Source organism: Colobus angolensis, unplaced genomic scaffold (genome assembly GCF_000951035.1).
Source record: "Colobus angolensis palliatus isolate OR3802 unplaced genomic scaffold, Cang.pa_1.0 Scaffold229, whole genome shotgun sequence".
In the NCBI taxonomy this organism is placed as follows: domain Eukaryota; kingdom Metazoa; phylum Chordata; class Mammalia; order Primates; family Cercopithecidae; genus Colobus; species Colobus angolensis.
The window spans coordinates 5,750,102-5,775,371 of record NW_012115477.1 but is presented as its reverse complement, the minus strand read 5'-3'; the positions used below and the strand labels follow the sequence as shown (position 1 = coordinate 5,775,371).

At 37.9% G+C, this 25,270-nt stretch overlaps 1 protein-coding gene across 4 annotated transcripts in view; it reads right to left on the bottom strand.

Annotated features, from left to right (window-relative positions):
• The window catches only part of KLHL7 (kelch-like family member 7), a 69,908-nt gene that overhangs the window by 8,461 nt on the left and 36,177 nt on the right, over positions 1-25,270 (bottom strand). For all 4 annotated transcript variants that reach the window (XM_011944181.1, XM_011944180.1, XM_011944182.1 and 1 more), the window contains 3 exons: positions 23,553-23,727; positions 15,301-15,443; positions 1,565-1,805 (listed from right to left, as the gene is read on the bottom strand). In XM_011944181.1, the coding sequence (XP_011799571.1) occupies positions 1,565-1,805; positions 15,301-15,443; positions 23,553-23,727 (559 nt within the window). The remainder of the gene's footprint in view (positions 1-1,564; positions 1,806-15,300; positions 15,444-23,552; positions 23,728-25,270) is intronic.

Sequence of the window (25,270 nt, the reverse complement as noted above, 5' to 3'; positions counted from 1 at the left end):
GATCTCCTGACCTCGTGATCCGCCCGTCTCGGCCTCCCAAAGTGCTGGGATTACAGGCTTGAGCCACCGCGCCCGGCCAATATCTGATCATATTCTTATTTAATATTCTGGAATAGCTATAGCACCATTAACAAAACTATACTTCCTAACTATTCTCAGTGTGGTATATCCTGAAATCACACTGGTCCCTGCTTGAGTATATTCTCAAAATACTGATGTATATTTCTGATGTATTTTGATTAGACAACTTAAAGGTAAAACATACATTCATCATGTTTTGAAACTTCTACACACTGCAAGAGTTCAATAAAAAATTTTAGAAATAACACTATTAAAGATTAAGTGCTTTTTTTTTTTTTTTTTCCTTCCCAAGGACAAAAAATGTTAGAAGTTACCAAACTATTTCTCATCTCCCACCATTCTGGGCTAATATCAAATGATTTAAAAACAACACCACCTTTATAATTCTCCATTGCAACTAAGGTCTGTGAAAAGTAAAGATCAGAAAATAACAGCTAGAAGAAGCAATGGTCATGACTAACAATAATTTATTTTTAACTTTTTAAACATTTCTGATTTGGTAGGTTCAGTGGGTGGACACTATGGGAAAATATATAGTATATAATAGATTAAAAAAACTACTATTTAAGCTAAAAACACACTTAGCAAAGGCTGAAAAAATGAAGTTATCTGCAGTACCACAGAACAGTTACTGTCTATCATCTTTAGGATTTATTGTATTTGAAATATTCTACATCTTCTACAGTCCGTGAAGAATGCTTTTAAAGAGAGAAAATGGTTACAATGAGGAAATAATTTTTTTTATTCATTTGACATATAGTTGGGGGTAAAAACATAAGTACGCAGACCAAAAGTATAACCGTTTACTTGGTCTTCCTAGTTTTCTTTATTAGCCCATTATTTACGCTGAAGAAATTACTTGAAAATGAAAGCATACAAAAGCTATTATGTGTCTAGTCTGCACCTAGAATATTCATTTAGAAAAATTATTCCTTTAGAAAAAGAGCACTACTGGACACTAACACACGATTCAATAAGAAAGGTCTTTATATCCACACCCACACCCCATTGTGCTCATAAGCATAAATACCATTACAGTCATTGAAAACTTAAAGAATAAAATGAATGAAAAAGAGCATTATTTTTTCTAATAAAAAGAAAGCAAAAATAATACAAATTTTAAAAGCCTGAATACAGTAATGAGTTCTTAAAGAGTCTATAAGTTGAACTCTGAAATCTTTAAAACAAATATTATGTAGCCCAAATAACTAATTTAGAATTATAATTCTGATAGTGTCAACTAATGCTTCATTATGATAAAAAATGGACCATTAATCTACGAAGCTAAGTTCTGTAATTTAATGGTTTGTAAAGGAATGAGATAAACCTTCAGGGAGATGAGCTCTAAAATGTGACAAACACGTATTTAAATTACCAAGAAAGTATCTGGAGAAATAATACCAGCTGTTTATTTAAATATGAAAGCCAAGATACTTGGCTTTAAAGCATTTGCCCCAAACCAAAATACTTAAGGAGTCCTTACCTACTTCTGAACCTCCAGATGTATAAATTTTGCCTTCTGCAGCACATGCAGCAAGGCTGTCTCGAGGTGTCGGAGGACCCAGTTTGGAATACCAGCTATCCTTCACTACATTATAGCAGTCCATTCGCTTTATCGGGAAAAGCTGAGAGCCTCCCAAAATGTATACTACATTGTCCCAAAACACGCATGCTGCATCTCTTCGTTTTTCAAAGGGGCAGCGGATGTCTGTCCAGCTATAATCCTGTAGCAGAAAAGGACAGGAAGCTTTCAGTAAGGAAAAAAATATAAATGAAAAGGACAATGCAAAGATATAGCCAAAAATATATAAGAATATTTTAATTAGACTACACATATAAATGTTTGACTTGAGACTATTACCAATTTAATCTTATGTGGTTTCTGTAGAATGTTGATTAGATGGGGCAGAGGGCAGAAGGCAGGCACTTGACTGCTTTGGGTCCTTTCTGGATCTAAAATAAACTTAAATATATTTGGATATACCATCACCACCCTGTTTTCTATTCCTTTTGTTACTGAAGATAATATAAGAAGATTCTAAAATAAGTTGTTTTATTATTTTTAAAAAGCTTCTTTTTCAAATGTAAATGTCTCCATCCCTTCCCTTCCAGATATATAGTGTGATATAAGTAATCAATGGATAATATAAAGCTCAAATTGCCATTATCCTACTGATAGTCTAAAGCCAGAAGGTATTTCGTAGATTTCTTTATTACTTTTCTATATTCAGTTGAGCCAATGTAGTCAGCTGGACTTTAAAACTGTTGATGTTTATAAGGAAATACTTGAGTAATCTCTTCTGAGTATTCTGGATACTCACTTTTCACCTCAACGATTAGAAATATACACCTATCAGTACTTGACAGTAAGGGCTGTTCACAGCACCTGTTTCTTCACTATGTTTGATAGCATCCAAGAATGCTGTGCCACCCTTTCATGGATGTGCATGGAGGGATGCCCCTAAAGTTATAGTATATTGGACCCTCCCTTTTTCTGAGATAGGAAGGTACAATGTTCCTGCTATTTTCTGAAAATAATCAGGGTCAGATAGAAATTCATACCATTCCCAATCTCACCAAGGAAAGCACTATGTGTGATTACTGAGTTTCCTTTGAGAAAATCTGACTGATAACCTATGATCGTATCCAGTGTTGCAGGCATTCATTGCATGAAAGTATCACAGAACATCAGGAATGGTCTCTTAGGAAAGGAAGAGCCCCTAATATAGAACACTTTGACTCCTGACAAAGATGAACAGTCTGCTTTTTAGGTTAGAGCTTTAATAGCTTAGGATTTTATTCTCAAATTAGGATCAATATCCCCCTAGGTTACTCAGTGGTGGGCACACAAAACAATAGGATAAACATAACATGTTCCTGAAACTTCAATTCCACTCAATGAACACTTGAAAAACTGGGGGAAATATTTTCACTTGTTCTCTTAAAGAAACTGTATACCACAGAATGAAATAAAGAGATAAAATAATGATCATATTGTACAGGGAACAATCCCTCAAAGATAAACTAAATCATTCTCTTTAATGTTCTTCAAATCTACTGATAATTCCTATCTAATCAGTTTTATGTAGCAGAGAAATAACGATTTCATTAACTGTATTAACTCAGTGAATCTCAAATCTTGTCCCTCTTACCCCTCATTTATTTGACATTTATTACTTGAGAGCTATATGGGAAAGTTTTTTTTTTTTTTTGATTATAGTAGCTAAATACTGCATGTAGTTGAGGGAGGGGGAAAAGAGTAGATGGGAAGTCAGCCTTGTCAGCTCAGTGGGTATGACTGTTGGGCATTACCCTAGTGATGAAACTAGTTCCAACCTGGGCTTGCAGGTAAAGGCAGTGCTATTTATTGCTCCCTGCACTCATAGGCTAAAGGGAAATCTAGAGGAATATTTCATGTTAGCAAGAAGATGGACAAATAACACTAGAGTCACAGATCGGAAGGTGTATGTGTGTGGGCAGAGTCAGGGAACGGTTACCCTAAAAATATGATTTAATTCAGTTAAGTTTTACTGAGTGTCTATTCCATGCAAGTTCTTACACTTAGGTGCTGAGATGTGAAAATGGGAAAATTGGAAAGCCTGGAAAAGACATGGGTAGAAGGATTTCTTAAATTTTGATATATCTCTCATTATACACATGTACACATGCAGACACAGCCGTGTATAAAGTCCTGTCTTCCTTGGTCCTAGTCAGCCTTTCTTGCCTCTGCTGTGATATGCCATGCTATACTTTTTTCTAAGCTCAAGACTGCTTTCCTTTTTGTAGGTTTTCCTGATTTCTTTCTTCCGAATCCTTACCACTTGAAGTTCAGGCCTGATGACTGAGCACTCCACTGTATCTTGCCCTGTGTGATTTTCTAGCTGTTAATACAATAGTTCTCATTGCTCCTACACGAGTAAAAGCTTCGGGCGGGATGTGGTGGCTCATGCCTGTAATCTCAGAATTTTGGGAGGCAAAGATGGGCAGATCACCTGAGGTCAGGAGTTTAAGGCCAGCCTGGCCAACATGGTGAAACCCCATGTCTACTAAAAATACAAAAAATTAGCCGGGCATGGTGGCAGGCACCTATAATCCCTGCTACTCGGGAGGGTGAGGCAGGAGAGTTGCTTGACCCTGGGAGGTGGAAGTTGCGGTGAGCCGAGATCATGCCATCACCTCCAGCCTGTGCAACGAGAGCGAAACTCCATCTCCCCCAAAAAAAGAAAAAAAAAAAAAGAGTAAAAGCTCGGGGGTGGTAAGTTGTAAATATTTTCTCTAAATGCCTCAAGGCAAAAGATCAGTGTGATATTTTCCTTCACAGTAAGGACTGATTTTACATAATGTATTCTGAAAACACATAGATTCTCAAATAATAGAAATGCTGTAGTATAAAAGCAACCACAATCCAAAATGAAATACTTTTCATTTTTAACACCTGAGAACTTTATTTTGGATCATTTTGAGAGAAAATCGAGCCAAATTAGGGAAGGCAGGGTCTTACGGAAAAAGAAAGCAAAATTATTGAAACTTTAAGATTTCTTAGAGAAACCACAGGTAATCAATCCAACCTGAGTTTAAGATGACCAAATTGCAAGCACTTTCTCTTAAGCCATTATTTGATATATCTTAGTTTCTAAGGGCTTTAAAAAGGCCATACACCTATGGTGACAATCTACATGAAAAGCAGGTTTATGCCAGATACCAGAACATTCCTAGAAGTAGTTTCATGAGAAACACATAGAAACAGTTTTGGCTTCATTCATTTTACAAGGACACAAAGAATGCAGTTCAAGGGAACTGGGAAACTTGGGTATAAAGCCAGGCTCTGTATGGAGGAGCTACGGATTTCAATTGGGTCACTTAACTTCCAAGGGACTTTACTTTATCTGTACAACAAAATGATTGAGCTAGACGACCAAAGGTCTCTTCCCTTTCAGCCCGAACATCCAATGATCTTAGAATCCAAATGACTTAGGATGTATCCCTAACCAAATAGCTACTATTAATTTATTAGTTATTAAGTACTTACCTTTCCAGGAACTATCCTGAAATATTTTAAAACATCATCTAATGTAATTTCCTTAATAACTCTATAAGTTAATATACTCGTTTACAGATAAGAAAACTAAGAGATATTAAGTAACTTATCAACGGTCACATAGTTAGAAAATGGTGAACCCATGATCTTAATCTAAATCCATCTGACTCCAAAGCTGTGTCTTTAGCCCCTACGCTGCTTCTCTAAAAGACTTTCCAGGCCTATTAGAAAGAACAAAGGACTCGGAGTACAGTGATCTGGGTTGCTCTTGCCACTGTTGTGTTTCTAGCAAAGTGATTCTGGGCACTTGAATTGTCATCGTTGGATCTCAACAGCCTCATCTATAAAATCAGAAGGTTAGCAGGATGGCTGCTGATGTCCTGCACAATCTCCATATCTTTTCACTTATAAACACAATGCTCAACCACCAAAAGCACAGCTGGTGTGAAAATAGAGCTTCTCTCCATGTGTTTGTACAGTATTTGGCCCAGGGCTTAGCATACTGAGGGAATGTTTTCATTGAGTGATAGTTCACATTTGTAGAAAACTATATATCATTCAGTTGGGCCACCCTCATTTTTGACTTTGCAAATGTCATAGACATTTGCTGCACTCTGCTACTGGTTTGTACCAGTTCTTCATTGCAGCACTATCTTTATATTACACTGGCTCCAGCTGGCATCTTATCACTATCGCTCCTGGTTCTGTGGTGGCTGTACCACTGAAGACCAGAGGGACCTGTAACCAACCAACCGGCAGTTCCTGGGGTTGAGGGCCAGGTTTTCATCTCCTGTTTTTGTAAATCCAAATAGTTTCCACTTTTATCCTTTGCTAGAGCAATTTTTCTCCTAGGAATTTATCCTAAAGAAAAAACTGTACAGCGTGTAAAGCTGGCAGATATAAAGGTGTTTCACTGTAGGAATATTTTAACAGGAAAAAACTGTACATCAACCAAATGTGTTTGATGAAGACAGGTATTAAATTATGGTATATCCTTGTGATGGAATACTCTACAGCCCTTCAAAAGGATGATATTCTCACTGATGTGAAAATATCTCCATAATAAAATGGTGAGAGTAAAATACATTTTGTAAAATAGCATGTAGGCATGATCCCATATTTGTAAAATGTAAGGACTGAAATGATGTTCACTAACTACTGCTGACTGTCTTTGGACGTTGGGGGCACTTTGGCTTTCTCCTTTATATCTTGCTATATTTGAATTTTCTACAAAGAATATGTATTTTTTTTTAAATAACAAAAATACAATGAATGATACCAAAAATACGGTACCAGGAAAACAACTACTTTTCTCAGCAGAAGCCGATACTAGTGCTAAATGTTTTAACAGGAACATTTAAATCAAACTAATTTAAAGGCTTTAAGAATTGAAAACACAAATAGCTATATTATGAGACTAAATTTCAACTATAGGACAGATTAGAGGCAGCCTTTGCTTTCCTTCCAAATAGCACATTCTTAAGGGCACTCTGGTTTTCCAGAAGCAAACCCTTGATCATGTCAAGTAATTCCACAGGATGTATCCGTATTTTGAAATGTGCTCATTTTCAGTAGAGTCACACAAATATTACTGGAAACATATTAACCTTCTTAAGTCCAGAAAGAAATTTAGTAATTAGCCATTAGGAAAAATACTCTTGTACCTCAAATTCTTCAACAACAGTAACATTGTAGCTCAATAGTTTCCACAGTTGGGGAGGAGGGAGATTGTGCTATTGCAGGCTGCTAGATAAAATCAGGCTTAATTAGCAACAAACAATATACAAATGGGCATTCCTTAGCTGTTAATGATTAGCTAAAATTAGCAAAGAGTCCAAAGTGAGGCCAGTGGCAAGCTGAAAAGGAATTATTAAGAATCACTGCTGCTTTATAAAGTCACAAAATGTTCTTCCTGTCTCCACTTTCAAATTAAAACCACACCACCAACAAACAAAAATCAAACCTAAGCTACTCAGAAACTCAACCATTAAATAAAACTCAGTCTGAAGGTGAATGAAGCATGACATGGCTATTAAACGCTTGATAACAGTACTTGTCCTTGAGTAGAAATAACATATTAGAGAAGTATACAGTATCCCTACACTAGTACCTTGCCAGTTATCTAAACAGAAGATAGCCTTTAAGTGAACTTTGCCATGCAATTTTTAATCTTGGCATAGCAAGGTATATGACGCTTTAAATTATCTCAAATTCCAGAAAGTAATCGTATACTTATTTATAAAAATGTTCTCACCAATGAAACAAACATCTACTTTTTGTACAGAGTACAGATGTCCCAGGTGTCTGGAAGAGTTCAGAAGATGAAGGGAAAAACAAAGTGGGGAAGATGGTAAGCATTTTTATATTTAAATATGGGAAGATTAGAAAACCCAAGGGTGGCAGGGAGAATCTGACAGAGGAGTTAAGGAGAACAAAGAAACGAAAAAAGAGTCAGACGAACATAATTGACATTCACACAAATCCTGAGAAGATTTAAACTTTTTGGCTTTAGACCAGAAAACTGGTTTAGAAAGGCTAACCGATGGTGGGGTATGGTGGTGCAAGCCTATAATCCTAGCACTTTGGGAGGTTGAAGCAGGCAGATTGCCTGAGTTCAGTAGCTGAGATCAGACTGGGCAACATAGTGAAATCTGTCTCTACAAAAAAATCTAAAAATTAGCAGATGTAGTGGCATGTAGTTCCAACTACTCAGGAGGCTGAGGTGAGAAGAATGCCTGAGCCTGGGAGGTTGAGGCTGCAGTGAACCGAGATCACGCCACTGTACTCCAGCCTGGGCAACAGAGTGAGGGAGGGGGAGGGGGAGGAGGAGGAGAAGGAGAAGAAGGAGAAGGAGAAGGAGGAGAAGGCTAACTGACTTGCCTAAGATCATATCTAGAAAAAAGAAAAAAGGAAAGAAAAGTCTCAGCTTGGTGGTTCATGTACTTTTATCCCAGTGCTTTGGAGGCCAAGGCAGGAGGATGGCTTTAGGCTGGGAGTTCAAGACCAGCCTGGGCAACATAGTGAGACCCCTGTCTCCACAAAAAATAAAAAATAAAAAAAAATGGCCACATGTGGTGATGCACGCCTGTAGTCCCAGCTACTTGGGAGGCTGAGGTAGGAGAATCACTTGAGGCCAGGAGGTTGAGGCTGCAGTGATCACCACTGTATTCCACCCTACGTGACAGAGGAAGACCCTGTTTTAAAAACAAAACAACAAAAAGATCTCACAAAAGACAAAAGACCAATGACCTAATCCTTCAGCTCTTCCACCTATGTCTAATTTCTTTTTTTTTTTTTTAAGTGCGAAGTTAGATTCCATTCAGTTATACAATACTTTTGGTGGCTTTTATGAAAAATTTTAATAATCATACTTACCAAGTCAAGATGCATTCATACCCAGGATTCAATATACTTTTAAGTCTTTTCTCTTTCCTCCTACCCAAACCCTATGAGTAAGTCTCCCTCAAGAAAACTACCATGAAGCTTCCACAGAGGATTCCTGATTGACAAATCGAACCCAGGGAGCTCTCTTCTTTCCATGCCACCAACACAGTCATTGTCTATCACACATCAGGACAATTAACTGTTAAGTTCAGCTGAGGTGTTGACCACCACCTCTGTGCTAACTGCTGTGTGCTTATGTGTACACCTCATGCACTCTGTGAGGACAGGGTCCTGCTGTATGTGTCTTTCATATTCCCTGCTGCTGTCCAACCCACAAATTTCAAACCCTAGATGAACCATGATACTGGTAATATATGCTAAAATATGATTTGTTTAAACTATACTTTTACAACCAGCTAGCCTTACAACACACCCTGTTGTTAGTAACAGGTAAGGGTAATTATCTTTTATACCTGGATTACCAAATTTTCAAAGAAAATAATCCATACCAAATCCAACCAAATATGATTCAATACTTCTGAGATGACAGCTCTTAATGCAGCTCTGGGTCAACATATGAACAATTACCAAAGGTAATCAATATTAATTATTGGTGACATGGTCTAGTAAAGAGTGTGAATTTATCTCCTTCCCTGTCAGTTATCCTTAGCTTGACTTATCCCTTTAGCCCTGTGCTCATGGACCCACTGCTGTCTAGCTACCTCCCAAAGGCTAGAGTCCCTTAAAACCCCACCCCAGGCCAGCTGTGGTGGCTCACACCTATAATCCCAGAACTTTGAAAGGCTGAGGCAGGAGGACTGCTTGAGTCCAGAAGTTCAAAACCAGCCCTGGCAACATAGAGAGACCCCTGTTGCCACAAAAAACGAAAAAAATTAGTGGGGTGTGGTGGCAAGTGCCCGAAGTCCCAACTACTGGAGAGGCTGAGGTGGGGGGTCACTTGAGCCTGGGAGGTCAAGGCTGCAGTGAGCCACGGCCGTGCCACTGCACTCTAGCCCGGGTGACAGAACAAGAACCTGTCTCAAAAACACAACACAACACAACTTCACGGAGGTATCATTCCCATTTTCCTCATTTCTTCCCATTTACAGCCTTCAATCAAATATATGCAGCTCTGTTTCCACTCTCCCTGAGCCTTTTTAGAGTGCTGATCTGTTAATTTATGATAATTGAGGCCAGCTGTGGCTATGGAGCGTGAGTTTGATGTCATGATTCCCAGCATCAGTCATATTTTCACTGGGGGTTTCTTGGAGATGCAGTGACATAACACAAAGAGAAACAAATCTTTGAAGGTGGGAACTTCAGGCACTATGCCAAGGTGGGGTGGAAGGGGCTGTGAAGTTGATTTTAGAATAACACTACCAACCAGTGTCTTAGGGAGGTACTTGAAAAGAAATTGAGACTCTCAATATTTCTATTTTGGAAGACGTTCTAGGAAACCAGAGCATATAACTGAGAACTTACCTCAGGATGTGATCTAATCTCTTCTTTACATGAACATGAAGACCACCTGTCTTACAAACTGCCTTCAAAGAATCAGGGAGAATACCTTTCAAGCACAAACTGCAGAGAACACTGTTTACCCCTGGCTGCCCATGATACTGACAACTAAGGAAGCTTAAGGGATACTCATGATGACCCACACTTGCATCTCAGCAATGTCAGTTGCTGGGGCTTGCAGCTAGAGGTCCGACTCATCTGGGATGGTTGCTGCCTATTGTAGATATTTTGTTCTTGTAGGTACTTCTGATCATTGTAGCAGTGTTCACATTTTTACTTCTGTGTAGTACTTCTAGAGCTCTTTGCTGGTGACAAACACTACTCATATACTGTTATAAAACTCTCATTTTTTAAAAAATGTAACACCATTTTCCTTTAAGGTTTACACTTCATTTATGCACATGATCTTTTAAAATTGTACACAGTTTATAACTACTGATTTCCGCCATGATCACAGGGTGGGACTGTTTCCTCCTTAGGGAGGACCTGTTTAAGAGGGAAGGTGGCTATGATACAGGCACTGCAATACCTTTAATATAAAATATTTCTGACAGGAAAATGTGTCCCAAGTTAAAGATAACTTCTTTTTCTCTTCTTTTCTTTTATTTAGATCCAGTCTTATACAACCGAGAAAATTATGTAAAGTTATATTGGTTCACTCATCTTTATAAACTTGAGTACTCACCCTGCGCCAGACACTCAGCTCAGTAATGAGTCTACTTTAGAGTTCTGAATATGAAAATGCACCCAGGGTAAACTTTCTGAACCTGGTGGTTCCATGAATAGGGTGCCATATGGTTTTCTGCCTTAGCAATTTACAAGCTCTGGCCCTCGCCCTGCTAGTCTTACTACAAGCTTATTGTTGGCAGGGAATATGCAGAATCCTCTTTTCTCCAGGGCATAGTCTCCTGTTTCTCCACCGTATGAAGCCAAGATCCTTACAAAGCCCCAGCTCATCATTTCACTGGGAGGAGGAATCCAAATAAAAACTGGTCAGTTAAGTCAACTTTTATTTAGGTATCAATATCGTAAGACATTACCATGTTACAGATTGAGAACACCAATACTAGGATAAATAGAACACTGAATACATAACTCTTTTAGAAATCACTAAGCATTTGATGATTTAAAAACAGATACAGGATGGGAAGAGGCAGCTCAACAGGCTTTGTAAAAGGATGATAACAAGAAAAATATCATTTCAATTCAATATAGCAACCCAAGACTTCTTTTTCTGTCAATATTCAGAAAAAAGTAAGATTTTTCTTTGCTATAACTTTTTAGTCACCAGTAAGAACAAGTATTTGCCTCCTGTCACCAATGAAATACAAGAACTATAATTGATGGAATGAAAATGTTTTTATTGGTAGTTCATTCCTCAGTTATTTGAATTTTCCCATAAATTTTCAAAGTGCAATTAGGAATGAGTCATTTATAAGAGCAAGGCAAGACAACAAATGAGAATTCTGAAGTTACAGTCTCACTTCCAGGCTTGTGTAGAAGAATATGCATCTCTTTTCAACTGTCCAGTAAAAAAAAAATCAAGGAAAGAATTAGAACTACAGACTAAAAATAAAGTGCTAAGAGTCATCCCACATTTGCCTTATTGTAGGAACAGTGCTCCCTGCCTCCTAAATGAAATCAGAATTCTTCTTGCCCATCTGTACATCAAAATAGCCATCTACTTTATTTTAAAATAAAGTATCTTCCACCAACTTAATTGCTTAATTGCCTTTTAACTGCCAAAATCAACACAACAGTTATGGTTTGGGAAACAAATTGGGTGTAATTATTACTAATACCTGAAAGCTGTGGTTTTTAGAATTACAATTTTTGTTTTGTTTTGTTTTTGTTGCTGTTCTCGTTACCCAGGCTGCAGTGTAGTGACGGGATCTCGGCTCACTGCAATTTCAACCTGTCGGGTTCAAGCGATTCTCCTGCCTTAGCCTCCCCAGTAGCTGGGATTACAGGCATCTGCCACCATGCCTGGCTAATTTTTTGTAGTTTTAGTAGAGATGGGGTTTCGCCATGTTGCCCAGGCTGGTCTCAAACTCCGGACCTCAGGTGATCCACCCACTTTGGGCTCCCATAGTACCGGGATTACAGGTGTGAGCCACTGTGCCTGGCCTAGAATTATAATTTAAACTACTATTTCAGTTTTTGTTTGGGAAAAAAAAAGTTTATCATTTTCCTATTCTTCACTCAAAAGGATCCTGAAAAATTAACTGTCCTCACAGTGAGGCCAGTGTGCTTACTGGATAGTACACAGGCCATGGATTCTCATGGCACCTGCTAGTCACTCAGTGTTCTATTGAGAAAGCCAGAATTCTGTAGGTGAAAAATCAGCCTATATTCTGGAGATGAAGGAATAGACCAGAAATCGATGTCTGAGCCAAGAGCGGGGCAACAGGGACAGTCCAAATATGATGGTGATTAACCAGTTTAATCTGATCTTTCCCTCCTTGGGGAGGTGTTTTTGCTATCTGGCGGCATATTTGCTCTATGGGTTATGGTGTTAAGTGTTATGGTAAGAAAGAAAACCTGATGGAAGTTTCTTTCTCTACCAAAATATAAGAGGAACTGCTTGCCTTGGTGGAACTGCTGAGACTGGTAACTGTTGCAAGAGGGCCAGATGTGGTCTTCTTACTGGATCAGATTAATATAGCCAGGAAAACTTGCCATATAGCCAACACTTTGGCTAATGCGTATTTCTGTTTCTATCTATCCAGATCATTAGATCGAATTCCTTTTCAGCTGGCAGGGAAAATTTTTAAATGTCATGGTCTGACTTCAAGGATCCCTTGATTCTTTAGCTCTATGCCATAATCTAAGCTGCAGGCATCCTGGACCATCTCACCTTCCCAAGGTCACATACTGGTCTCCTGTGTTGATGCGCATAATGCTAACCATTTCTGGAGACCAGAAAATGGAAAGGATCCTACATCTTGGTAAGAAATGTTGCTTGACAGGACAGAAGATAAGCCTAGAATACAGTGCTGATTGCTTCAAAGTCCCTAGATGTTCTTAGGTCTAGAGCAGAGGTTGGCAAACTATGGCCTGAAGGCCAAATCCAACCCCTTAGCTGGTTTTGTAAATAGTCTTTGTTTGTTTGTTTGTTTTGAGACACAGTCTCACTCTGTCCCCCAGGCTGGAGTGCAGTGGCATGATCTCAGCTCACTGCAACCTTCACCTCCTGGGTTCAAGTGATTCTCCTGCCTCAGCCTCCCAAGTAGCTGAGATTACAGACATGCACTGTCATGCCCAGCTAATTATTTTGTATTTTTAGTAGAGATGGAATTTCACCATGTTGGCAAGGCTGGTCTCAAACTCCTGACCTCAGGTGATCCATCCACCTTGGACTCCCAAAGTGCAGGGATTACAGGCATGAGCCACTGCACCTGACCTGTAAATTAAGTCTTATTGGAACACAGCCATAACCATTTGCTTATGTATTGTTTATGGCTGCTTTCCTGCTACTGGGTCAGAGTATGGATGGCATGCAAAGCTGAAAATACTTACACTGGTCCTTTATAGAAAAGTTTGTGAAGCCCTGATCTACAGTATGTTGGTATAATCCCTTGAAAATGAAGGACAGCTTGCTGACCCCTAGCACTTCCTACATATTAGAGATGGCATATGGTTCATACGATTATTACACTTCTGGGTAAACCGCAAAGCTATCAGTTACAAGTAAAATCTAGAGTACGAGAAATCTTTCTGAGTGGGAGAGGCTACAGTAGTATGTATGGTTCAGCTGCCTGTGATCCTGGGGCATTAGGATGCTGCATATAGCTTGAGGTATGTCTCAATATAATCAGAGCATGCCCCAAATTCTGGAGCAAGGCCAGCCTCCTTTATGTAGGTATCATTCTTTCAGTAGACAATTCCCAGCTGGCCATGAGGTTTTGACAGATGGCAAATGTCTGACACCAAGGAAAACCAGGTGACCATGTCATAAACCCATCTTGAACAATTTTACTTGACCTGCCTAGCCACAAATACAGCATGCCTTCAACCAATAATGCAGCATGTAAATGCAAGACTGGGCTTACGGAGGTTCCAAAGGCACAAAATACCCAAATAGGCTAATGACAGTCCTTATCCAGTAGCCCTTCACTTAATTCACTACCTTTCTCCCTCACCCAAGACTATGCCTTCATGGAGGGGTGTCACTAATATATCAGCTAACAAATTTGAGAGACCTGGGCTTGGTTCACTTTTGATAGTAATAACCAATAATGAGCTGCAAAGGCATTGTAGCTCCCCGCGTCAAGGACTGTTTTGAAGGACAATATGAAGGAAAATGTTCTGACTTGACAGAATTCCAAGCAGTTCATTTTACTGTCCATTATACCTTTTAGGAGAAAAACCCTAAGGTCAGTTTTTATCAAGTCTTGGGCAGTTGCTAATGGTTTATTCAGATGGATGTAGGCTTGAAAAAATGCTCTGGTCTCATCAGGTATCTATTCAACCAAAAATGGGTTTGCAAAATGATGAACAAGATCATTATGTGTTTGGATTCAGCACCACTTATGGATATCACCGTGCAAGTTTGGGGTGTTATCCTTTAGGATTGTGGTATTTGCTCTTCCCCAGCAATACATGTAGTACCAGAAAAACATGGTATTCTTTCTCCCACAGCCAAAACATACAGGTCTAAGACACAAGGAGTAGAAATGTGAGTGGACTCTCTCAAGGTTATAAGTAATGACCCACTGAAAAAAGTTTTATTCCTATCCCTATGACTCAAGCTCTCCTGACCCAGTTGGTTGGCATAATATGTAATGAAAAGTTCACTAAACTTGGTAATCATTTCTAGATGGTTCAAATAAAGGTCATTTAATCTTTTTTCTTTGTGGTTTTCTAGGGTTTCCAAATATTCTAGAATGACTATGTATTATTTCATATTAAAATTACTAAGGGGAAAAACAAACAAAATATAGCCCCAGAAGCAGATTTTCATTTAAAATGGGACATAAGGAAGAAATTGTAATGAATGCAAGGAGCTGCTGACAAAGAGAGGTGGGGAAAAACTAGTTTCCCTTTTTCTTTGACAGTGGTTACCATGCAACATTCCAGAACAATTAAGGAAACATTTGGAATCTAAGCCTGATTTCCTTATCTGTAAAATGATCTATGTATCTCCTAAGGTATGTGAAAGAACACCATAAACTATCATCTCTAAAGTTATGAGTTATTACTACTTGTGGTTGATGAGTGTCTTATGTGTTCAGTGATTTCAAAGACAACATCAAAAAACAAGAATAAAAATCAGTTACCTTTGGGTTAAAATATCTACAAGACTGTGGTTGAGAGCCTCCAAATAGGGCTATGCGGTAGTCATGTTTCTTTCTTCTAGGTCTTGTGCCATCTACAAGTTCTTCTCGGTCCTCTGGAGACAGTAGATGGTACCTCATTCCACCTGTAGTAAAATACATGGCAACTCTTCAAGAACTTCAGGCACTAACCAGTGCTTTGAAAAGGAAATACCCAGACATAACAGGGCCTTTATTTCAGTAACTTTCTTTTATCATATCTTTATAGCATTTGAGGAAAGTGAGGGGGAAGAGGCAGGAGAAATGTATAAGGATCCGAGTACTAACCAATTCATTATTCTCAGCAATCACCATTATTCTAAGACTGCCCCACCCAGCAAGCAACTTACTATGTACCAGTGAATTATCTGGCTCCTCAAGCAACAGCTGTCAAAATAATATTCACATTTCCTAACCCAGTGGTTCTCGATCTTTACATTAGAATCACCTAGAAAATCTCTGAAACTCTTTATACCTGGGACCTACCACAGACCAATTAAATAAAAATCTCTAGGTAGAGTCTAGAAATTGGTATTTTAGAGGGCTTCTTAAATCTTGCCACTTAAAATGTGGTTCAAAGACCAGCGGCTTCAGCATTTGGGAGTTTGTTAGAAATGCTGAACCCCAGACCCTATCCCAGACCTACAGAATCAGCATCTGCATATTTAACACCCCACAGTAATTAGGATGTACATAACACTTTGAGAAGCACTGTCTTAGATGACTCTAAAATGCAGTAAAGTCAGAACTACTGTGATCTATCACGATCCTTTTCCTTCGGCAATTCCTTAATTTTGTCAATGCCACTTAACAATCAAAAACTGTTCAAGTATCCTTTCACATCAGTGTGGGAAAGGAGGATTGTCTATGTTAGATAACAATATGAAGAAAGAAATTATACCCCTACCTCATATTTCACTTTCAGTTCCAAATCAATAAAAATTTGAATATATAAACTCATAAATGCACTAAGAGCTTGGAAAAAAAAAAAAAACAGGCCCAGAATGGAGAAGCCTAAGAATGACCAAAAACATAGGAGCCAGAAAAAAATGTTCACACTTAACTATATAAAACTTTAAGTTAAAATAGTGCACAGCAAAAAGAAAAGGCAGAATTAAAGGATGACAAACTAGAAAAATATTTATAAATAATAAAAAATACCATTAAAAGATACTTTGTTAAGAATTACCAGCAACTTAACCAACAATTAGGTGAAGTATCTGAATATAGTTCACAGAAAAAGAACTATAACTCTTAAACATATGAAAAGATGCTTGAGTGCTCTAGTTAGAAAACAACAAATTAAAACCATACTTTTTTCACTTATCAGATTGGCCAAGATCAAACTGCCTGGATCACAGGGTATAAAATGGTTGTATCGGGGAGGCAGCACTCTCTTCCACTGATGGTGGGGATGGATGGGTATAACCATGGGAAGGGTGATATAGCCCAATCTATACAAATTATAAATGTATACACCCTTTAATCCAGGAATTCCCCTTTTTAGGAGTTTATCTACCTAAAGATCACTGTTAGGGAAGTGGTTAAAAAATTATGCTGTGCCTATATAATAGAACATTATATGTGGCTGTTAAGATGAGAAAGATTAGTATGTACACATGGAATGATCTCCAATAAATAATATGGAATGAAAAAAGCAAGATGTAGGACAGTATACAGAATGCAATACTGTTTGTGTTAAAAATGTATATTTTAATGTAAATATACAAATTTTATACATGTAATTTATACATGGATATATAAGTAAATGACTGTATGTACAGTCTCAAGACTACCTCTGGAAGGGTATATACAAGATAATAATGTTAATAATATTAATCTCCAGGGTAAGAGAATGAGAGAGTAGTGAAAAGGGATATCAGGGAGACTTACTTTTCACTATGTGTCCTTTTAATATCTTTTGAACTCTACAATATGATCAATCTAAAGATAAAATAAGGCCATTTTATTTTATTTTTTTCTAGAGCCAAGGTCTTCCTCTGTCACTTGGGCTGGAGTGCAGTGGTGCCCTAACAACTCACTATAACCTCAAACTCTTAGGCTCAGCAGTCCTCTCACATCAGCCTCCCAAAGCACTGGGATTGCAGGCCTGAGCCAGCATGCCTGGTCCAAAAATTCCCGACACATGCAAAACTTTTCTATAAATGAGGCTATGTTTTGGGTCTTTATTAAAAGGATAGAGAAAGGAAACTCATTTGGAGAATAGTTGGTGAGTTAATGAACATCTTTATCAATATTTATCATTTCTTCCATTTCAGAGTTTGAGTAGAAGCTCTTTTGTATTGAAACACCTGGATATTTCAGAGGCCAAGGCAAGCTGATGCATGCTTTAGGTCAGGGATCTGAAAACTTTTTCTGTAAAGGGACAAATAGACTTTGTAGGACACATATGGTTTCTGTGGAATATTCTGTGTTTGTTTTATAATCCTTTACAATTGTAAAAACCACATTAGCTTAAGTCTGCATTTAGCCTGTGGGTAGTTCTTGAAGTGTGGCTCCATAACCACCAGCATCAGTATCATCTGGAAGTGTGTTGAAAATCCTAATTATTGAACACTAGCCCAGACCTTCTGAATCAGAAACGCTAGGGAGGGGTTTGAGAGCCACTGCTCTAGGATGGTTCCACACAGGTTGAAAGTGGACTGTGTAGTCTATGAAGGCAATATTCCCAGTAAGAAAAAGGTAGGAGGGAAGGAGAGAGACAAGAGGGAACTGTTTCCGCCAATAGGCCATGGGGTAAAAGTGGCTGACAGTGGCCAACTGTGCTGACACACTGGAGGAGGCATGCCTTTGGATCCTTCACTGATGGGCCTTTTTTTTCCCTCCCCAAGAATAGGGCTGGGGGACACTTTGGTAACTTTCTCTGAGGAGCTCGCTGTTGCTTAGGCTTATTCCTTCGTGAGTTATTCTTTCCAGATTTAGGTATAATCATTAGTAAATTTTCAGGGAAGTTGGCTTGGCCCTTTGTGGTAGCTTTGACTGTGCACTTCATTTGTATTTTGTAGTTCGTTTTCTTTTAGATGTAAATTTTTTAGCTTAGTTTTATTCTATTTTTCAATCGTCATCTGTTTTTCTTCTACTCTGGAAAGGCAACAAAATCAGGCGGTAGGAAGACAACTGATGATCTGAAAAAGAGAGGCTGGAAGGCTTTTCCCAATTTAGCTCTGCCCAGGCCCCAAAGCTTGGAAGCATCTCAGCTGCTTGTGCTTAGTCAAGGAGTAATAGAACAATCCACTATTATTTATTTTAAAAAAGGAAACAAAAAAAATGTAATAAGCCTAGTAAGTTAAACTAAACAACAAAGCATCCTGCTCAAGTGTCTAATCCTCACAGTTGGTTGACTTTCTGAAATAATGCCGCTATCCTGTTTCTTAATCAGTTCAGAATCCATGTAAGAACTAAACACTAGATTCTGCGACTGGCTGGTTGTTTTCAACAGCCCAGACCATGTATGAAGACATAGAAATTCTAAGGCCAGGAAAATAATACACAGTTTGGGAATTGGGCATAACAAAAAACCTGATACTAGCATGTACAAAATCTAAGAGACAAAAGTCCTAATGTAAAGGCATCTTCTTGGTCCTGATTTTCTTTCCTCTCTGCATTTAAAGGGACAAGTGGCCACCTATGTTCTACCTTCTAAACACTCTTTTACACTATGGTTTTCCAAGACACCAGGCTTTGGTTCAAGTAGCTTTGGGGCTGCTCTTTTATTATTTTTCATTTTCTTGTACCCCTTAAATATAGGTATTTGTAAGGATGTGTCCTTGATGCACATCTCTTCTCCTTTTCCCTTGACAACCTCAACTAGGTTCAAACACACTTAGTCTTTTTCAGGTTTGTTTTCATTTAATTAAAAAAAATGCCTTTGTCACTTATGAACATTTTCATTATTAGATATTCATGTAAAATATTTTTAGTAACTATAGAACATTACATTGTATGGATATATTTTTTTCCAATCTAGGGACAACATTGGGTCTACTTACCTAAAACCACATCATACTAGTAAGCAGTAGCTATGTGATAAGTCTAATGAAAATACTGGAAACCTAGAAATTGTTTTTATTGGCTGTATGAGGCAGAGAAGATAAAGTCTTGGATCTGCTCAAGATAAGGAGTTGGAACTGAGATAAAGCTGGATCACTTGGATTGGTGGTTATGCTTTTAGTGAAAGGATAGGCTAAGAAAAATATCTGCCCAATGGCAGAAGCAGCAGCAATAATTTTGTTTCAACTTCAGCTTCAGGTAAAGTGTCCCTCTTTTGAGAATTTATATTGACAGCCTCATGCAGCTTCGAGGTTTGAATTTACCCTACCTGCAAGTCTAGGAAACCATAAGCCAAAGAAAGCTCAAAGTAGTCCTGGATTGTTGTGCCCTATAGAACTCGGCAAAAGCAAACACCATTCTCCTATTGAGGAGAAGAGAGAAGACATTCCAGAGAACAGAGAAGACACTACCTAAGCCTCCCAATATTCCTGGTGATTAAAGTCAATCAAATATAAGCATATCATTCAAAATTACAAAACATATAAGGAATTAAGCCACCAGAAATAAGTCAATAGAACCAACAAATAGCAGCATTGTTCTTCAGGGACTTCAGATACTGACATTATGAAACACAGAACATAAAATAACATTTGAAAAGTTTAAGGTAAAGCAAGAACTGAAAACACAAGCAAGGAAAAAAGACCATAAAAAATGACCAGGGTAGGCCAGCCTTGGTGGCTCACAACTGTAATCCCAGCACTTTGGGGAGCAAAGGTGGGTGGATCTATTGAGGCCAGGAGTTTCAGACTAGCCTGACCAGCACGGCGAAACCCTGTCTCTGCTAAAAATACAAAAATTATCTGGGTGTGGTGGAGTACCTGTAATCCCAGCTACTTGGGAGGCTGAGGCATGAGAATCACTTGAACCCAGGAGGTGGAGGTTGCAGCAAGCCGAGATCGTGCCACTGCACTCCAGCCTGGAAGCCAGCGAGACTCTGTCTCAAAAAAAAAAAAAAAAAAAAAAAAGCCAGGCTAATAAATAATACATACATAAAAGGAAAAAGATACAATTTACAATGACAACAAACGTATCTGAAATAAATTAAGAATGCAGAACTCATAAGAAAATTACAAATTCTCCAGAGACACATGGCAATTTAAATGAAGGATAACAATAATTAAAAGGTATTAGAATGAAGTAGAAGAGAAACTGTGTGTATGTGTACCTGCACTACACTTGATCTTAGCCAAAAGACTGAGAAGTGATGTGTGTACATATAGATAAATGGAAATTTAGTTTAACGTGTTTCAAATCAGTGGGAAAAAATGATTTATTCAATAATGGTATTGAACCATCTTATCAGATATATTTGGAAAAATATCATTTATTTCACACCCAAATGATTTCAGTAAGATATACCCTTAAAATTTTTTTTAAAAAGAGAAGAACTCCTCTATAAGTGATAAATGCATGTGAGGAAAATTTAGTTAATTTTTAAAAATCACCTTGGAATAGGGAAGACCTTTCCAACCACATCACAAAGGAAAAGACTAGTTCAGACTTAATATAAAAAACAATATGAGATCAGACTCGCCATTTTAAGATCTTTTTTCTCCTCTTCTCTTGAAAGCTATCCCAAACGACAAGGTAACAAGAAACAAACACAAACTCTATCTTTGATAATACTAAGAGACTTGCAACCCCAAAACACAATTAATGAAGACAGCTAGCAGATGGAGTGTCTGTTAAACCTAAATGGTTGTGCCAGGAGACACCAATGAAAAGCAAGCCAAATTACCCTGCAGAACCCTGAAAAGGCTCATAATTGGAGATACTAAGTACCTAGAAGTGCAGGTAGGGATGAAAACAAGATAACTCTAAAATACTGAACAAACGACAATTGAACTTCCAGCTCTCCTTTCCCTGTTGCACAGTCAGGTACCCACTATACCTGTACCACTGTAGGACACAGGACTGGTCTCCGAAAATACTGAATGAGAAATGTTCCAGACTCAGGGAACAGCACAGAAAAGGAGGGGAGTCTGAAAACATGGATTAAGGCCAGGCACTGTGGTTCATGCCTATAATCCTAGCATCTTGGGAGGCCTCGGCAGGAGGGTTACTCGAGCCCAGAAGTTTGAGACCAGCCTGAACAAGACAGTGAGACATCATCTTGACAAAAAAATACAAAAATCAGCTGGGCATAGCGGTGTGCACCTGTAGTCGCAGCTACTTGGGAGGGTGAGGTGAAAGGATCACTTGTGCTGGGGAGGACAAGGCTGCAATGAGTTGTGATTTTACCACTGTACTCCAGCCTGGGAGACTCTGTCTCAAAAAAAAAAAAGAAAAAAAAGAAAAAGAAAAATATGGATTAAGTGAAAGTCTGAATAGCAAAATATTATCTCATCCAGTTCCTAAATGCCTACACCCAGCTTATAGTTCCCTGAGACAATATCTACAAATATTGACATCTGGGGGTCCCCAATTAAAAAAATGAACAGCTACTCTGATTATGCTACAGTTTAGCCCAAGAACTGAGATGCCCACTCATACATACAGCATGATCTATCAGTTTTGTAATAACTCACTCTCATATGATATAAAACCAAATATTTAAGAAAAGCTTCCAATAAAAAAGGAAAAGAAAACTCAAAATATAGAAAATACAGACAACATAAGAAAACCTCAAAAGCACTATAAAGACTACTTTAGAGTGATAAGATATTGCAGCCATGAAATAATAAAGAATAAAAACTCCAGAAATTAAAAATTATAGCTGAAATAAAAGGGTTGAAAAAAATCAAGCTATCTCTCAGAAAAAGGCCAAGAGACAAAGATGGATAATAAAAAATAAAGAAAGAGAGAGAGAGAGAGAAAGGAAGGAAGGAAGGAAGGAAGGAAGGAAGGAAAGAAAGAAGGAAAGAAAGAAAGAAAGAAAGAAAGAAAGAAAGAAAGAAAGAAAAAGAGAAGAGAGAGAGAGAAAGAAAGAAAGGAAGGAAGGAAAGGATCAGATTGGCACTAGACTTCTCAAAATAACACTGGAAGCTAGAAGATAAATTCTAACTGAAAATGATTTTCAGCATAATTCTGTCTTCAGTTTAACTATCTTTCTTTCTTTTTTTTTAATAAACAAGGTCTTACTCTGTTGCCCAGGCTGGAGTAATGCAGTGGCAGGATCAGAGCTCACTGTAACCTCAAACTCCTGGGCTCAAGCAATCCTCCTGCCTCAGCCACTGGAGTAGTTGGGACCACAGGCACATGCCTCCACACCCAGCAACATTTTTTTTTTTGTAGAGTTGGAATCTTGCTATGTTGCCCAGGTGAATCTCAAACTCCTGACCTCAAGCGATCTTCCTGTCTTGACCTCCCAAAGTGCTGTGATTAGAGGTGTGGGCTACTGTGCCCGGCCTCCTTCAATATTTTATGATAAAATAAACATATGAGATTTGTCAAGTCTCCAAATATTTACTGATCATATACTCCATCAGGAACCTTTTAGAGGATATATTGCATCAAACAAAAAGAATTAAGATAGAGGACAGCCAGGATCCAAGAAGACAACAGATCTAACAGGAGAGGAGTGAAATGGCTTCCCAGGATTGTGGAGACGGAAGCCCCAGGACAAGAACTATGTCTCAGGTCTAGAGAGCAAACAGTTCATATTGGAATAGGCAGAAAGAAGGTTCTACAAGGCATGTTTCCAAGAAAGAAAAGCAACAGATTGTTTAATTGCATAGACAATTTTATTAAGTGGCATTTTACAAAGGTGTTGAGGGGTTGGGACTTAGCGGGCAAGCAAGAAAATTAAAGCAAATGAAAACAATGTGGCAATTTTTATCTCTGGGCCAAAAAAGAAAAAAAATATATACTGTTGAAGAAAGAAAACGTGATCACAGTAAACTACTTGGCTAAGTAAAATAAAAAAGGAAACACTAAAAACAAAACTGCATGAAAGTTATTGTATACAAGAATAGAAAAAGCATAAGTAATTTGTACTTTCTATGATATACACCCCTATAAAATAAGGGCTGAGGCCAAGTCCCTTCCAAGTGTACAGTTCAGACAGCCAAGGGATTAACTATCTAGAAGAGCAAAATCTTGACTGTTTCTCCCTGGCTACTGAGTCTAATCCATTCTAAAGGGTTTTAAGCCCATGAGAAACTGGCTACATGATCAGGTTACAAATGGATATTAAGGCAACTTACTTATCACCATCTTAAGGCATTCAGGATTGTCTTGAATAAGCGGTTCAGCTTGTACCGTTTTACTTAAGAAATTCTTTGATATAAGAGGAAACCTGACTTTAGCAAGGATATCAACCATAAATGGCTGCCGATTAGGTTCATCGTATTTCAACCACCTGACTGCAGCATCATAAACCTAAGGGGGAAAAACAGCACAGTAAAGTTCTTAGAAGACAGCAACATTTCCAATTACCTATGTTTACTCTCACATTGAAGGGAGAGAACCTCATAAGGAGACAACTACTTATTCCTAATATTTTTCATCTCTGGACACTTGCTGGTACTTCAGAACAGTTTACTTACTGCTCTAGTGAGTCTTGTAGGTAATATGTTTTTTAGAACTAACTACTATTATGTAATGTAATGACAGGGAGGATGTTGAATTTATGATTTTAAAAAAAAGATAGCTTCATTTTCAGACAAAGACATGATATACATTGCACTAAAAAAAAAAAAAAACTGCAGTCAACAAAAGTTTCAACATACCCTCATTTAGTTTAGTACCAGGAAAACAGGTTAATTTCTCAAGAGGCCGTCCATTCCAGGAGATATGAAGGTCACCCATGATTATATTTCAATATTATATTCCTGCATTATGAATGGATAGACTTATCTGCTTTTTAGAAACTTTAAGATATGAAGAATTCTATACTTAAAAATAAATTACAGGATATTTAAAAGAATTGTTTTCCAAAATAATACTGTTGCTGCACTTAACTGCACTGAACAAGTCCAAGTTCCTCAACATAATTTAACTTACAAATCATTAAACATCCCCCAAAAAATGAATTGCATCATATACACACACATCTCCCATACTCACTAAATTAATTTTGGGGTGATATTTGAAATTAATTTTGGGGTGATTTAATAAGACCCAACTTCTGATCTCTTTCTGAGTTAATTTTTTATGGGAATTGGTCTTTTTTTAAACAAATTTTTTATTTTAGAAGAGTTTTAGATTTATAGAAAAGTTGCAGAGATAGCACAAAGAGTTCTCATATACCCTGCCCCAGTTGTTAAGGTGTTGCATTAGTATGGTATATTTGTTACAACTAATGAACTAATATTGACACATTAACTAAATTTCATATATTTTTGGATTTCTTTAGTTTTTATCTAGTGTTATTTTTCTGTTCCACAATACTATAAAGGATACCACATTACATGTAGTCATTAAACCTTAGAATCTTCTAGACTGTGACAATTTTTCAGCCTTTCCTTGTTTTTGACAACCTTGACAGTTTTGAGTTCTGGTCAGGTATTTTGTTGAGAATGTCCTTCACTCTGGGTTTGTCTGATGTGTTATTTATTAGACTGAGGCTATGGTTTTTTAGGAAGATGATCATAGAGGTGAATGACATTTTCATTACATCAAGTGTGCATACTAATCATCATGACATCACTGATGATGCTAATGCTGACCACCTGTAGGTAATGCTTGTCACGTTTCTCCAGTCTAATGTTACTTCTTATTCCTTTTCCATACTGCATATAAGTCAACCAATTTTGAGCATGGAAGTAAATTTTTTCTATTTATCTAGTGAGGTCCTCCAGGTCTAACCTGTTAACTTGCAAATTGATACCCTGGGTCATGAAGAAGACTGGGCAAAAGAACATTGCTAAGTGCCAATTTTTGTTTTTAGAACAAAAGCAACTTAAAACTTATGATTTTTTTT